Source organism: Aphelocoma coerulescens, chromosome 4 (assembly GCF_041296385.1).
Source record: "Aphelocoma coerulescens isolate FSJ_1873_10779 chromosome 4, UR_Acoe_1.0, whole genome shotgun sequence".
Taxonomy (NCBI): domain Eukaryota; kingdom Metazoa; phylum Chordata; class Aves; order Passeriformes; family Corvidae; genus Aphelocoma; species Aphelocoma coerulescens.
The window spans coordinates 32454365-32471290 of NC_091017.1; the positions used below are offsets into that span (position 1 = coordinate 32454365).

At 45.8% G+C, this 16926-nt stretch overlaps 1 protein-coding gene across 1 annotated transcript; it reads left to right on the forward strand.

Moving 5' to 3' along the window:
• The first annotated feature begins 1932 nt into the window (after positions 1-1932).
• Positions 1933-15883, forward strand: SRP72 (signal recognition particle 72). Its single transcript, XM_069013439.1, has 19 exons — positions 1933-2085; positions 3123-3243; positions 5020-5143; positions 5945-6088; positions 6836-6947; positions 8035-8066; positions 8641-8765; positions 8862-8919; positions 9087-9218; positions 9592-9720; positions 10205-10277; positions 10878-10942; positions 11941-12036; positions 12498-12601; positions 13198-13275; positions 13890-14027; positions 14296-14333; positions 14647-14806; positions 15630-15883. Exons 1-19 carry the CDS (start codon positions 1980-1982, stop codon positions 15802-15804), a joined length of 2010 nt encoding a protein of 669 aa, XP_068869540.1. The 5' UTR covers positions 1933-1979; the 3' UTR covers positions 15805-15883.
• Positions 15884-16926: the final 1043 nt, after the last annotated feature.

The following is a 16926-nucleotide window of genomic DNA, read 5'->3' on the forward strand; positions in this document are numbered from 1 at the left end:
TGTGCGTGGATGCAAACAAAGTATAAAGCTTGCATATGTATATATATATGTATATATATGTGTTCATAAATGTATATGGATATATACAAAGTCTGGTAGTAATGGGGTGTGCTCCAGGAACCGGTACTGGCAGGTGGGACCAGCAGGGGTGTAGGTACCTACACACGCTGCTTTGTTAATGTCCTGTGTGTGAAACAGAGCAACAAGCAGGTACCAAGGCTCCAGTGCAGAAGCCAGTCCAAAGCAGACGGTATTTCAAGCATAGACAAGTGCTTCACCAGGCTGCCTGTGATGGTGGTGTTTGGAGCTGCATGGGGGCTATAGTATCACGTGTTTCTTCCCCTTTTTCAGCAAGATTTCTGCACCCAGGCCCCCAGTACAATGGAAGCTTCAGAAAATCTTCCATATCAGTAGCTAAAGGTGCAGTCCTCTGCAGTCCTTACAAAGGAAGAATGCCTAGGACTTGTACAAATATGAATCTGTTACCTATTTCTTTTTCATGGTCAGGAACAGTTTTCTCCTTCATTCCTGAAGCCACATGATGCTATTTTCTGAATCACTGGTCATGGAGCTGACTGTGTATGTATCAATGGTGCATTTTTTGTTTGTTAATTGCATTACAGCACTCCCTCCTTGCTTGCACACCAAGTACATGCAGTATTGCTCTGATTTATGAGCGAGACACTTGAGAGGTATGATCCTTCCATATATAATGCACTGAGATTATGTTACCATCCTTCTAGAGGGAAAAACTTCGAGCGATACAAATTTTAAATAGCAATCTTGAGTTCTGTATGTTCAATCAAAAATACTCTAATAAAAAGAGTATTTTGTTTAAAGTATTAATTGTTCTTTCTCCAATGTGGTTGTCATTCCTGTGGAAGAGATGACACTGGATTGCTCACCAGTCCTTCAGAGTGAGTATTTGTGTTGTTTACCTGGAACTGCTCTATAAAGAGGGGCTCCAGTGTCCAAGTTGCACTGAGCTGACTTTTTTGGTCATACCTCACATGACAGTTTTTTCTGCAGTTTCTGCTTGAAAGCCAAATCCTGATATATTGGTGGTGTTATACAAAGTGATGGCCACCTTCACCCTGAGTCACACCATGTGCCTGAGAGCATTGTCACAAAGCTTCTTGAATTGTCAGGCTTGGTGCTGTGCCCACTTCCCTGGGGAGCCTGTTCCAATGCCCAACCACCCTCTGAGTGAAGGACCTTTTCCTCATATGTAGCCTAGACCTTCCCTGACTGAGCTCCTTTCTGTTTCCTTGAGTCCTGTCACTGGTCAGAGTGAAGAGGTCGTACTTGCCCTTCCTCTTCCTCTCATGAGGATATTGAAGACCATAAGGACGTCTCCCCTCTCTCCAGGCTGAACAAGCCAAGTAACCTCAGCTGCTCCTCACGCAGCTTCCCCTCAAGGCCCTTCACCATTCCTATGGCCCTCCTCTGGACACTCTCTAACAACTTAATGTATTTTTTATACTGTGGCACCCAGCCCTGCCCCCAGCACTCGAGGTGAGGCTGCCCCAGAGCAGAGCAGAGTGGGACAATCCCCTCCCCTGCCCGGCTGGCCATGCTGTGCCTGATGCCCCCCAGGGCACGCTTGGCCCTCCTGGCTGCCAGGGCACTGCTGGCTCATGTTCAGCTTGCCATGGACCAGGACCCCCAGGTGCCTTTCTGCAGCACTGCTCTCCAGCCTCTCGTTCTCCCGTCTGTACACACAACCAGGGTTGCCCAGGTGCAGAACCCGCACTTGCCCTTGTTACACTTCATACTCGCAGCGTTGCCCGCAGGAGTAAGACCTTGTAGCGCACTGACACAATCACAGATCACCGGCGAGGGGCGGGGCGAGAGGAGGCGCCGGGAGGGGCGGGGCTGCCGGAAGGGCACCAGCGCCGGTGAGGGGCGGGGCCCCGCTCGGCACTTCCGCTTCCGGCGCAGCACCGCCCCCGCGACGTGTGTCTGGTCCCGGTGCCAAGATGGCGGCAGCCGCGGGGGCGGCGGCGGCGGCGGGGCTGTGGAGCGAGGTGAACCGCTGCGGCCAGAACGGCGACTTCGCTCGCGCACTCAAGTCCGTCAATAAGAGTGAGTGCGGCGGCAGCGCCGGCCCCCGCCCCCCGGGTCTGGGGTCTCTGCCCGGGCGCGTTGGCCTTGTGGAGGAGCGCTGCCGTGTGGCGGGGAGTGGGTGGTGTCCGTCTGTAGGCTTCGTGCCGGGAGCAGGGCTGCGGGCAAAGGCTCCGGGGATCTTACTGTGTTGGGGTAGAGGGAAGAGGGGCAGCCGGGGCCCAGGCTCCGCTGCTGTACCACAACCATCGGGTGCTTGTGTTGCATCGCGCATCCCTTGCTGTGGGCCAAGCCTTCGAGGAAAACTCGTGTGTTTTCCTTCCGTTTTGATCATGGGAGAAAGGAGGGCTTTTCCCCCGGGAACTGGAGAAGTGGTGTTGTGCATATGGACCAACTGACTTGGGAGCAATAACTTGCTCGGAACGGAGAGTCCGCGTTGAGGTGTGTTGTTTTTGTAGCTTGGCATCCAAAAGGGGATTACAGTATAAGGCACGTTGTGGTTAAAAGTTCTGTCTTTGCTGCTTGTAGGCAGTAGGGATTCATCTCCTCTCCTAGAAAAGCTGGCATCCAAGAAAAAATCAAGTAGCAGAACTCATGCCTCTCTTCTAGTTCTCCCTCGCTGTCATCCACTGGCAGAAAGTTTTAGCATGTAAAGTGATTCCCTGACAAGAGCCACACTGTTCTTGTGTACCTGCTGTTTTCCTTCCTGGGTATCCTTTATGTGGCACTGGGGCCTTGGCACTGTGTTCTCTGCCTGGAAGTGAAATGCCATTGAAAGGTTTGCCCAGGTGTATAGAGCCCCTTTGGTGCATCCCTCTTCTGGACATGTTAGCACAGCGGATGCTTTGGGTAAGTTCAGGATTTATGCTGGATACTTTTATCCTGATGGGGTTTGTTTCATGATCTGAGCCAAAGCAAGCCACGCCAGGATGCTTTAAGTTGACGTGACCACTGTCTAGGATGGGTTTTTGCAGCTGTAACAATATGAGGCTCTTTAAAAGCTTGAGTGTGTTTGATAGTGAGTTGGATTGTTGTGTTGAAACTGGTTTCTTCTCCAGTACTGCAGATCAACAAAGACGATGTGACTGCACTTCAGTGTAAAGTAGTGTGTCTTATCCAGAATGGGAACTTCAAGGAAGCCCTTGGTGTAATCAATACCCACACTAAAGTGTTAACCAGGTGAGTTGTGGTTTGCTGTGCTCTACAAAATATGAAACTCCTAAGTCCTTGAGAAGCTGCTGCAGGGTCCGTGGAGGGGACTAATAAAGCAGCAAAATAAAGAGCAGGATATGCTCAGAGACATTGGGGTTGGTCTTCTTAGTGACACACTGATATTTGGGAGGAGGTGAGATGGGGTCTGGTTGAGTTTGAGGCAGTCTTAAACATCCTGCTGTTACTGTTGAAGGGATTGTCCCTAACCTAATTTTCAGCCACTTTCATGTGCTGATTCTGCTTGTAGGTACGGCTGGGTAGCACAGCTGGGACAAGAGAAAGGGACAGATCTCTCAGGGAGAGAAGGGAGAAGCCTTGTTGGTGGCAGTGAGCTGTTGGCTCTGCTTGCCTGTCTCACCATACGGCTCTTTGGGGTCCTTTTCTCTGCCAGCCTGAAGAAACTACCTCAGCTTCTGGGGTGGTGCAAGCCCTTTGTGCATCCTCTCAAAATCAGGACCTCAGAGACAAACTGTTTAAGAACAAGTCAAGCTTCCCATTTGTGTCATTAAGATTCTAATTTTATTCCTCATAAGGATGCTCTTTGTGCAATGACAAGGATGAAAAGTGCTACCCAAGAACTGGCTGGCAGCAAAATTTTTGTATTTCAGTTACTGTTCTTATTAAGGAACTTCCCAGAAAGGTGTGTTGAAGTTATCAGTGTGATGAAACATACCCTTGTTTTTGTTCACATCTGAGTAACACATAATTACCCTGTTCACCAGTTCCTTCTTACCTGGGACAAAAGGGTTTAATTCAAGTTTTTTAGCTTATTATTTTATTATTTGGTAAGGAGGAGGAATATTTTGTTTTATATTCAACTGGTTTCAGAGTTCTTCCTATAACTTCTTTAGGTTCACTCTACTGTGTGTCTGTTTCTATGCCCTGCAGAGCAAGGAAAGTGGCGGTTCTTGGTCTGTCTTGGAAGTTTTCCTGTCCTTCACTGAGGCTGCTTTGCTTTAATTCTAAATGCCATTAATTTTCAAACTTCCTCAATACTCAGTTGAATCGAGATAATTTTAAATAGGCAAAGAAAAGCTGATTATAAGTGGCCGCAGGCATGAACTAAAGGAATTGCTGATTAATTTTCCTTTGGCTTAACTGGTAACTCAGGGAGTAGGTGGAACATAGCATTCAAGGCTCTGCTTCTTTGAGAATGCTTCCCTGCTGGTGTGAGCTTGCTTTGAAGCCAGTTTTATGTTGGCAAAAGCAAACCCTTTTGCTGCAGTTCTGCTGTGATGATATTTCAAAATAGGTTAATGTTACCTTTGTCTTGGTATCGGCCTGTAAGTGGGACTGTGTTTTAGGCCTTTTCCTTTCTCTCTCTCTGTGAGTCAATTATCTTTAAAAGTGTTCTGTGGCAATAGTTCATTGCAATGCGATCCCTTCTCCTTAAGAAAATGTCACAGAATGAAGTTTGCTATTGTTTTACCTTTTAAGCATTTGATTAGCATAATCAATAGGCAGTCTGGAGCAGAGAGGATTTGGAATGCTATGTGTGTGGAAATGCCATTAAAAAGGAACCTTTTTTTTTGGATGAAGTTTTGATACGTTTTCTCTGTTGAACACAAAGTAGATAGAAGATACTTTCAGTGCACAACAGATACATAATTCAGTAATCTGGGATCATGTGTTTGGATTTTTGGTTATGTAGCAGTCTGTGACTAATTAGGGCTGCTTATATGTGGGTGAATGCTGTTGAATGGAAACCAGTGCATGCTGTCAGCCTTTGTCTTGTCCTTGCAGTGACGTTATTGCCTTTGAGAAGGCCTACTGTGAATACAGGTTGAACCGTATTGAAAGTGCTCTCAAGACCATTCAGAGTGCCAGTCAGCAGACAGACAAACTGAAGGAGCTTTATGGACAAGTGGTAATTACAAGCTTTTCTTCCTGGTGGGAGTTTCATATGCTGGATGCCTTGTCCCTCCTTTAGTGGGGGGACAAGTATGGGGACAGAATTTCCTTCTCTGGCTTGAAGGTAAGGACAGGTACGGTTCCAACTGCTCAAACTTTTGTGGAACTTCAGTTGCCTGTTTCTGAAGATAGAGTCATCATGATCTTATTCCCACTGAACCAAAACAATACATCTGTGACTTCCACTCCCTTCCTGGCTTGGTATTAGCCATCTGGTTGAGGAAGAAAGAGATCTGATGGGATTTGTTAGTGTTTCAGCCATCTGTTTGCATTAGATGTGTCTTCAGGAATGGTTTGTGGGACCTGACATCTGAAGCATTAAAAGTGATGCAGAAAAGAAGTTTTGTTTTTTCCTCTCGTTTTTTCCTGGTTGATCAGAACAATTTTGTGAAGAATTGGCTATCTTCTCTCAGCTGCATGAAAGACCATTCATTTAATTTCTTTCTTAGAGAGGCGATCTAATTTGGAAGAAGGCTATTTGAGGACAAAACTGAGTAAACTGCTGCTTTTAAAGAAGCTGTTTTAGGAGTAAGAACTGTGTCATTTTTGTGCAGGTATCTGGTGTCACTGCTTGAGTCTTTGCAAGTACAGTCTGTATAGTTTGCCCCTAAAAGGTAGATGCAAATGTTAGTAGTGTTCAGCTTAAAACATATGATGCTCTGCTGCCCCCAGTCCATGGGGAGGGAGGAGGGAGGCTGTAGTTACCAGCATGCACAGAAAAATACTGTTCTGAAGGCTAATCCCTTTCCTTTCTCAGTTGTACAGACTGGAGCGTTATGATGATTGTCTGGCTGCATACAGGGACCTCATCCGCAACTCCCAGGATGAGTATGAGGAGGAGAGAAAAACCAACCTCTCTGCTGTTGTGGCAGCACAAAGCACATGGGAGAAGGTGGTGCCAGTAAGTGAGTATGTGTGTCTATGGGTGTAAGAGTGAGAGCCAAGGAATAAGGGATACAGGTTGTATTGAGCTGTAGATATTGAACAGGACAGAAATGTGTTCCTGTCTCTTAAAGATTTCTGAGTGTGTTGAAGATCACCTATTATTGTTCATGAATTACACTTCACCTTTGATCTCTAGAAAGCTTGTACTATTAGATGTTACAGCAGAACAGGAAGTAGATTTTCCTGAACCTGCATTAGCAGAACACCTGTGGTGACTAGCACTTTCCTCTCTCATTACCCTCTTGCCCAGGGTTAAAGCTAATCGCTCTGATCACCCAGCTGTGCTTGGGAACATTTTTGTTAAGAACAGTGCAGATTGTAATGTTTTGCTTAGAAATCCTTGTCCTTGGACGTGTGCACAGCGTGCTCAGCTTTCTGTTCAGTGCTGTGGATCCACTTTCTAATTCTCTAGAGCAGCAGTTCTTACCTGCCCTTTTGCACCAGCCTAAGTAGTCCTCAGGTTCAGGCTGGAGTTCCCTTGCTGCCTTGTCAGTTGCCTCCGACTTTGTGCAGTGTGAGGGAAGAAAATCCTTTGTGCTGCAGCTTACTTGCCAGGTGTGTGCCCTGTTCAAATTGCCTCTTAAATTTATTTTGCAAGGATTAGTTTGAATGTACAGGAAATCTCTAGTTTGTGTCCATTGCCTGTCAAATCTGTACAAATCAGTTGGTGTTTATGCAGTGTTATATTTGTTTTTCATGCTAGGAGGATTTAGGCCTTCGAGAAGCTACCTACGAGCTGTGTTATAACAGTGCGTGTGCATTGATTGGGCAAGGAAAGCTGAATGAAGCAATGAAAAAACTACAAAAAGCAGAAGGTAAAAGCCTGGTGAGGTGAGAGGGAAGTTTTGTGTGATAGAAGTAGTTATTTGCTCTCTGTAGACACAAATCAGAGGAAAAGAGGTTTTGAGAATTTAAAAACTGACCAGCAGCAGGATTTGTTGCAAAGCTGGTGTTTTTGTAGAAGTGTTCCTCTGTAACTCTTTTCCAGAGCCATGCAGTATGTACCATCTCCTGGCTCTCCTATAGCTCCCTGACATGTGTTCAATAACTTTGAGCAGTTTTTTGAAGCAGGATGTAGATGTGGGTGTAATTGCTTCTCATAAGCATGAGATGTCTCATCTGTTCTAACTCCTGATTTTGTTAGTATGAGTATGTATTTAAATACATGCTATAAAAGTTCAAAATACTTCATGGTATGAAATTAGTATAAGCCAGTAAATGAGCTTTTAGCAAAGAAGATTTTTTTTTCCTCTGGGATGAAAGGGGGATTCTGTCTGTTTAAAAAGCAGGTTGGGAAGAGAACTAGGAAGGACTAGTTCTGTTTGATCTAATTGCTCTTGCAGATAAATGGGTCAGTTCTGTGTCAGTTTTGATGAAGAATAACAACTGTCCCATACAACTGATAAGCGTGTGTAATTTGAGCCTGTGTCCTTTGGTAGTAATCCTTTGGAGAGCAAACAAGTGATATTCTGGTGAAGTATGAGAAAGTTAAGAACTGACTAGTATGGATGCTGAAAACTAACAGAATTGATGCCACATAAAGCTTGATGTAAACTGAATATTGCAGGTTTGCAGCACTTAACTCACAAGACAGTTGCAGCTGAGTGATCCCTATGGGAAAAATCAGATACTATATCTAAGGAAATTTGCTTAGGAGAGAAATTGAGTGTCTGGGAGGGACAGTATCTTCTGTGCCCTTGATATTTCTTCCATATCATTTAGTTTGCTCCCTCATACTCAGTCCCATCCATCATCAGACTTGTAGTCTGTTGTGCCCTTGTAGTGCTGCAGAAATTTCAGGGATACATGAAAACGTTCTATGTTCCCCCATGCTTCTTGCCTGTTTTTTTCTCCCTAAAGCCTTCTAAATTGTGTGTTTTTTCAATTTGTTTTTCCTTGCAGAGCTGTGCCGCCAGTCACTGTCAGAAGACTCTGTAAGTTCTTGATGTTCTGGAGAGTGTTTGCTTTGCAGCAGCGGGAGCGAGGGTGCAGTCACCAAGTGCAGAGAGCCAGAGGAGCGCCAGTGCTGCTCTGCTGGTACCAGCTTGTGAGGCTGGGGCAGCCGTCATGGCTGTTGCAGGAGGGCAGCTGACGCTGCAAGCTGTTTGCTGCTGTGCTCCTTGCATAGTTGCCTGTTCTGGGGCAGGTAGAAGGGTACAGGTTGTCTGAAACCTCCCTGTGACCTACCCCTGCTAGGGATGAATACTTTTGAGTGGGTGGTGACAAACAGGGAATTTGTAACCGATCATTGCAGAGGGGCAGATTCAATGTACAAGTTAAGGTAATCTTCAGATTCTCGCTGGAGTAGGTGAAGCTTTGTTTTCTCCCAGTTTAGCTCAGATGTGCTTCTGTTTGTGCTGTGGCTGCAACCTTCACCTGTGGCAGCTGGGGTACTTTGCCGCTAATACTGCCCAGGAATGCTCACAGATGTTTGCCAGCAGAATGCTGAAGCCAGGGGCAGAGAGGTGAGATAGCAGCTTTTTACTTTTTGCTTTGATTTTCCTTCAGGATGTGACAGAGGAAGACATTGAGGCTGAACTGGCTATTATTCATGGTCAGATGGCTTATATCATGCAACTGCAGGGGCGTACAGAGGATGCTCTACAGCTCTACAATCAAATAATCAAGTTGAAGTAAGGAGGTTTCTTTTTTTCAACAAATGCTCAGCCTTCCATCTGTGAGAGACCGCTGTTCAGTAACAGTATGCTTTCTGCTTTTCTTATTTGCAGGCCAACAGATGTAGGACTCCTTGCTGTCATTGCAAATAATATCATCACAATTAACAAGGTAAAGAATTTCATTGCAGTTACTCAGCTTGCTTCTCTGCTTCTGTAGAGGGAAGGGAGATAATCAGTAAAGACATTTTCTTAAACAGTAGTTAAATTGCAAACCCAGGGACCTTTTCTTCTTCAAGGAATGTAGTGAAATCTTCTCATGATGTGCAATTTCCCCAGGACCAAAATGTCTTTGATTCAAAGAAAAAGGTGAAGCTGACCAATGCAGAAGGTGTTGAGCATAAACTCTCCAAGAAGCAGCTCCAGGCGATTGAATTCAACAAAGCTTTGCTTGCAATGTACACTAACCAGGTAGGGGAGACTGATCTGCAGTAAGTAGCTACAGATTAAATCCACGGGACTTTGACTGGGCAAAAATGGAGATGCAGCTGTTCTATGTTAGAAGATAAGGCCATTTGGTTTAGGCACATAAGTGAGCAGAAAAACAAAATCATCCCTGAAAACACAACTCTCTGTTTAGTGACTTGGGTATTGCTGTAGGGAAGGGATATGGGGGTTCTTAGATGTGTCTGAAGTGCCACTAAGAGGACTTCATCTTGGTTCTGTGTACTCATTTCAGGGGAGTCATTGCTAGTATCTCTTCTTAGATACTGTTGGTTTCTTAGCCCTGTGTAAGGTGCTCGCTGAGGTTGAGAAAAGTGTATTCTCTCTTCCCTCTCCTCAGGCAGATCAGTGCCGCAAGCTGTCAGCAAGCCTGCAGTCCCAGAGCCCTGAGCACCTGCTCCCTGTGCTTATCCAGGCAGCCCAGCTGTGTCGTGAGAAGCAGCATGCAAAGGCCGTAGGGCTTCTGCAGGTAGGTTAAGAGAAAGTTGGCCAAGCTCCATTTAAATTTGTGCTTTGTGTTCTCCTGTGCTGTTTTCCCTTAGTATGTCTTGTTTGGTTTCAATTTCATGGGGTATCTGACTCCTTATTTTGGTTTGGTCTAATGCTACTGGAAAGCCTTCACACCCAGTTGAACAATTCTGCTTTTAAAGGGAAATAGTTCCCTTACACCTCTGATTTTTATGCTTAGGAAGCTGTAGTAGACTTCTAGGGTAAGCAGTAGGCTTTGTTGCTCTGTTTACACCCTTTTTTTTGGAGGGAATGAGTGGCCTGGGACAGAAATCTGAAAGGGCAGACTTGGGGGTCCTCCTCTGCTGTGTGCTGAAGCCTGCCTGTGCTGGAAAGCTTCTTTTGGCTCTTGCCAGCTTGCTGTGACTGAGCATGACATATGATTCACCAAAGCAGCAGCCTGCTGCCCACACACAAGTTGAACTGTTGTTTCTTCTGACTCTCAGGACTTTGCAGACCAGCACCCTGCCAATGCAGTTGAGATCAAGCTGACGATGGCCCAGCTAAAAATTGCTCAAGGTATCTAGTGTCCTCTTTTGTTGGGAAGTGTCTGCACATGATAATGGTAGAAGGGGTAAGAAAATCAGACTTCAGGGCAATCTTTGCTGCAGTGACTGTTGTGACAGGGGTGCAGAGCAGAGATACTTTCAGTCAGGGAATACGTATATTTAGCTATGGCAGGATGCTTATAGCTTAATGCTGTAGCTATATAGCTTAATGCTTTTAGGTTGATGTCTGGATACACAGGCTCCACAGATTGCTGGCAGAAATGCCCTCAGGCTCTGTGAATGATATGGCTGAATCTGTTCTGGGGCAGGATAATTTTGGGAGCAGTGTGGGGCTCCACAGTGGTACCATTCCTGTATGCAGTCGGGCAGCACAGACTTGAGCCTGAAGAGAACTCCCTGGTAGCCTAAGCTTGCTCCTGAACCCTTGCAGGATGTGGCAAGGGCAGAAAGGTCCATTGTGTGGAGGCTTATCCTTAATTCCTGGAACGGGGGAGATGTTGTGAGAAGGGGAATTTTCTGTCCCCATTGTTTACCTTTGGCTCGAAGTTCACTGGTGGGATCAGGTGTTGTGATGCCATTCAGAGTGTGTTCTTCCTTGTCTCTCTTCTAGGTAGTGTTACCAAAGCCTGCATGATCCTGAGGAGCATAGAAGAACTGCAGCACAAGCCTGGTATGGTAAGCAAAACTCAGTCTGAACTGTGTTTTCACAAGTCTCCCTTGTAGGAGAGCTTTGCACTGCCTGCTCCTTTTTGCCTCTTCCCCATGGTTTCCACCTGACTTGAGTGTCTACAGGGATTCTGAGCCCATCTTCCTTGTCTTGGACAAAGGTGGTATTATAACTTGCTTCAGGCAGCCTGAACGTAGCCACAGAAGTACTCTGTCTGTCAGAGAAATGCTCTCTGCCAATGTTCCCGCTCCCTGGTAATCTCTTAGTCCTGCATTTTGCCTGGATTTGCTTGCATAACATGACTGGAGCAACTGCTGGTTGCTGGTATGTACTGTTGGGACATTTTAGAAGCAGCTTTAGGACAACAGGCCTTAGGGGGAAAGTACTGTGTGTTCCATCCCTGCAGCATCACCCTGGTCTGCATGCTTATCCACACCTGGTATTCAGAAAACCTTGATGACCTTGTAAATGCTCACATGTTCAGCATAAGCATCTTGAACAGGGACTGATAGTTGTGGATCTGTTCCAATTTTAAGTGTGATGATCAAAGTAATTTATAGGGGCAGTTAACAGTAACAGCTCCTTTTCCTGGATCACCTCTACTTGTGACTGGGAGGTTGGCAAATGGATGGTATCCTTATCATCTCTTCAGTGTTGATTTCTTTTTTCATAGCTCTTACAACAGAGAATGGGGGATGAAAAAGATTTTCTAATGAAACTGAGTCCTGTGATAAGCAAATAAAGTGCCAAGACAAGAATCCTTCTGTGAATGCAATCTTAGGCTTGTACCACAGGAGAAAGATGGTGGGGATGTTCCTTTGGGAGGGACTCGGGTAGGAAGATCTGGCCTGGGTATCCTGCCCCCTACCACAGCTGTTTTTTAGGAACAGAGCAGAAAGCTCACACTGACTTTACTTTTGGGAAATCCCATCATTTAACTGCTGAAACTCTGGCTACAGACAATTTGCATGAAGATCTGCTATATACTGCTCTTGAATGTTTGCAGGTGTCTGCGCTGGTGACAATGTACAGTCACGAAGAGGATATTGACAGTGCAATTGAGGTCTTCACACAGGCTATCCAGTGGTATCAGCAATACCAGGCAAGTCAGACCAGAGGAGCTAATGTGCAAGAATCTGTCTTGGTATTATCTAGCTAGTCCCATTCAGCTTTTCCTGTTGATGTGTAGGCCCAGCAGTTATCCAGTTGGGGGTTTGGAGACAGGTGAGCTCCTGTTTTGTGAGCATTTATCAATAATACATTATTTTACATGTGTTGCAAATAGGGAAAAGCAGCTGCTGTCAGATTAGGAGAGTGGCATCAATGGATACCCAAACGTAGCAATCAGGACTTCTCCCTGATGGGAAAACATGGTGGAGCAGCAAGCTGCCTTGTCCCATGCAGTTCTGCCTCACTTCCCAGACTGCAAAGGTGGTCTGCTTTCTGCATGACAGGATGTTCACTCAGTTCTCCTTGGCCAGGCCTCAGGGGCATTAAAGCCAGCTAGAGCTGGGCTCCATACTGTGATAATAAGGAACTAATCATGGCTGCTGTGTCTTTCAGCCAAAGTCTCCTGTCCATTTGTCACTGATAAGGGAAGCTGCCAACTTCAAACTAAAGCATGGCAGGAAGAAGGAAGCAATCAGCGACTTGGAGGAGCTCTGGAAGTGAGTTGGGTGATTGCTGAGCAGCAGGTCTCCACCCAGAGTCCTCTGCAAGCTGTCTGATGGCAGGCAGTGTCTGACAATTGTAGCTGTCCTTTAGAGTTGCTTTTGCACAGGGGCTTCAATGCAAGGCCGTATTTTGGAAGAAGGGGAGATAATTAACTTGATCTATAGTTGATATTCACTTGAAAACAGGGTAGGCTTGTCCCAGAGGCCTCTTGTGTGCAGTGAACATTGCTTTGGGGACTGGAATGCAGTTTTTTCTAGTGCTACATAAACATGGATGTCTAGGTTTTAGTTTCTTTTGTGCACTTAATGGGATCTTTTATTGGAGGGGAGTGTTAGCTTGCCTTTGCTACTGAGTTTTTCATCTTTCATTGCCTGCTTCATGATACTGTGAAGTTGTCTGCACCTCCCTTTGTCCACACCAGCGATGTTTGCTGCACTGGAGGAGACCACATACTAATAAGCCTGTCCCCACAGATAGCAGCTGTGCTGCAGCAGCAAGCACTGCCTGGTGTTACCAGTCTTTGGGATGAGCAACACTGGTAACTTGGTCCTTTTCTGGTTTGTTTTGGTTTTTTCTTTTCTCTACAAAGGCAAAACCCGAAAGATGTGCATACCCTGGCACAGCTCATCTCTGCCTATTCCCTGGTTGACCCTGAAAAAGCTAAAGTGTATCCTTTTAATGGTGGTAAAAGAAGTGTTTGGGCATTGCTTCCTTGGACTTTTAGCTGTGTGGGGACTTCAGACCCACTCTTACCCAAAGAACAGCAAGGAACCTCTCCAGAACATCTACATATCCAGGTCAACTTGTCTGGAGCTACATTATTTCTCCAATTGGCTTCATTACTGTGATATCTCAGGACCCTTTTATCTTTGGCCTCCTTCTCTTTGAGAATTAATAAGACAAGGTAGAACCAAAAATAAGAGCACCTCCATCTTTTCTGTTGGAATCTTAACTCTGTGGTAGTAAGGCAGGACTGATAAAATGTGGCTAAGCTCTTGCTCACCCAAAATATGGTTGACATTCTGCTTTTGTCAGCTGAGCCGCTTTCACAGGAAGTTGCTCCCTCTGTCCCCACATTAAAGAGGGAAAAATGAGGCAGATGGCGATTAAGCAGCTCATCCCAACTTGTGTAAGAAGCTAGTGAGAAAGATGGAAATAGGCCTGTCTGGTGTCTGCATTGCTAATAGAAGAATTTATTCAAGCTGAAGTTGTTTCTTGCTGTCTGGAAGAACATGGGTGTTTATCTTTGCTGGTTTGCATCCCTGAACTCTTCCCTTGCAGTCTTAGCAAACACTTGCCTTCCTCAGACACCATGTCACTGAAAGTAGATGTTGATGCGCTGGAGAACTCCCATGGAGCAACCTATGTTCGGAAGAAAGCTGGGAAGCTCACTGGAGACAACCAGCAGAAGGAGCAAGGGTAAAGCAGGCTGCTATATTGTTTATTTTGTTTTCTTGCTATAGCTCTGGTGCATCCTTCTTTGGGGTGGTTCAAGAACCACACCTGGTGTGGTAATTGCTGCAGAAGGCAGGCTGGTGGAAAGGGAGCCTGTTATTTAACTGCAAGGAGCTTTATGTAGCAGCATACCAAGTTCTTAGAGAGATATTTTAGCTTCTGCTAGAGCTGGTTTTTAGTTGACTTGTCTGCTCTGTCTCTGTTGTGTCACAGTGTCTTGTTTCCCTTTCAGACAAGGCGAAGTGAAGAAAAAGAAGAAAAAAAAGAAGGGTAAGTTGTATTTCCTAGCTGTTGACACAGCACAGCTCCAGAGAGCTCGCCAGATTGTTTCTTCAAATAGCCAGCCTCCAGGTCCCTAGGAGCTAGAGCCCTTTCTAGGACTGGGTCTCTGGGAACCTGGATCTTCATGATAGCTTGTTTGTTTGGGGCATTTTACTGCAGAAGTGAGAGGAACACCCTGATAGGATGATGTAGTTGCTGGTCTCTTAGTGCTGCCTGTTTATTGACATCCCATGCATGTCCCTTGATGATGCCTCTAGTGTGTTGACCCCAATCTCACTTCCTGGCACTGGATGTTCTTCAGGAAAGCTGCCGAAGAACTATGACCCCAAGGTGACTCCTGACCCTGAGCGGTGGCTTCCAATGCGAGAGCGGTCCTACTATCGTGGACGGAAGAAGGGCAAGAAGAAGGATCAGGTTGGCAAGGGGACTCAGGGTTCAACCACAACTGGCTCCTCTGAACTGTAAGTACCCATTTTGCAAGGATTGATATGGGGATTCACTCCTGGGCAGCTGGGAGGGCTGTGTTTGTGTTGCTCTGCTGCAGCTCTGTCACCACACCAACTGCAGGTAGCACAAGTGACATTGTACTTTGCTGCTTGAACCTGCTACCCTCTGCTCTCCCTGGAGATCCCTATAGGTTCCTGAAAACCAGTGTGATAAGATAGCCATACTTGAAGTTGCCAAGGTGCAAGTAAAATTCCCATAGTCTTTTAATGTGCTTTTCCTAGCTTTGGTAATGAGATGATTTTGCATGCTTTCTCTTGAGTAGTTTGCTTTCAAGTCTTTTGGCAGCTGCAGAACGTTAGCCATGATTTGAGAAAACACTGTACTTCCTTCTAAGCTGACACTGATTATTTGAGCTGGAATCAAGAATTACCATTAGTAAGAAGCCTGACAGCAAGATGGTGTCTTATTAGCATCTGAGAGGAAGGATGCTGGGTTTGCACTGCCTAAGAGTGGGACCTGAAAGGCTTCTTGTGTGTTGCATGAGCTGTCACATGTCTATTCAAGAAGAAAGTTAGCCTTGCTTTCACTGTCAGGGACTTACACTGTCTAGTGAACATCAATTGGAAGGTGATTGCTGCCCTTTGAGACATGTTCCCATCCTCCATCAGCTCCTTCTGTATGTTGAAGCTATTTAAGGTCTTGCATGAGTGCCCTCCCATACATAATGCTACCTAATGGGGCAGCTGCTGTTTTTCCCTGTCAGCTCCCTGCATTAGTACCACATCTTGCAGGTGGCTGTGAACCCACACGGTGTCTTTTTGTCTTGCCTTCCTGCAGGGATGCCAGTAGAACTGCCAGCAGCCCACCTACCTCCCCTCGGCCCGGCAGCGGGGCAGCTGTATCGGCTACAAGTAACGTCATCCCTCCCAGGCACCAAAAACCCGCGGGTGCTCCAGCCACCAAGAAGAAACAGCAGCAGAAAAAGAAGAAAGGGGCTAAAGGAGGGTGGTAAAAAGCAGGATGTGTAGCCTCCCTCCTTCAACAGGTGATGCTGGTTGCAAAATAAAGGTCAAAAGCAAGTGCTGCCGAAAGACTCTTGGCGTCTGGATCTCTGTCCTGCCTGTCAGTGGTCTAGGGGGAGATGGGCTGGTATAGATGTCATGTGTCTGCTTACCAAGTTCCCTTCCTCACATTTGCCCCCACCGTGACTTGGGTTGGTTGCCATCAAAGTCAAATGTAGCCCCTAAGAAGAAATCTGTTTCTGTGTTGCCAGACATTTAAGAGATGTGGGATAAACAAGAATTTCGTGAAATACAGTTTCATGCTCCTCCTGCATATGCCAGTTTAGGCCTTTAGCAGATTTATCTATGCATGATCCAAGCACTGTTTTTTATGTCAGTCAGTCATTGACCACCAAAGAGCCAAGGCACAAAGCATCTTAGAAAACAACATCAGGGCTTTATTATACAGGATAAGATAATCTGAAGGGGGATAACAAAGACTGTTAGGAGAAAGCATGGTGAAATATATAGCAGCGGATTCAGTGTCCCATTTTCTGCAAGCCAGCTGCCATATTCTAAAGGGCTTGGCAAAACAAAGGTGAGCGGAACGTGTGTGGTTGTCTCAAGTGCACTTCCGCCTCGTTTGGCCTTGACCCTGTGTTTCTTAAGTCTTAGGTGTTGGGCTTATAAAAATAAATTAAGAGTAGTACAGCAGGAGGTCGGCTTAGGATCGATAACTCTGGAGAGGGACTCAGAACAAAAGAAATCCCCAAGAAATTATACCTTTGAGACTGTAAGTGCCCACCCTACCTGTGCCTTGCACATGCCTCTTGGCCCAATGGTTATTTTGGTCTGGATCTTTAACACCTTATTGAGGTGTTTCTCTGTGTCTCTGCAGGAAGGCTCTTAATGGTTCTTGTGAAGTTGCAGCTTTGCTGACGATTGCTTCCTTATCTTCTGGTGCACCTGCTCACTGGCAGAGCATGGGAAACAGAAAGAGCCCGAGTTAGGATAAACATACTGCTATTTTCATTATTGATAAGTATGTTATCAATATTCTTCCTGTACTAAAGACAAAACACAGCAATGCACTAACTACTAGGAAAATCACAAGCAAACTAATTTCAGCTATG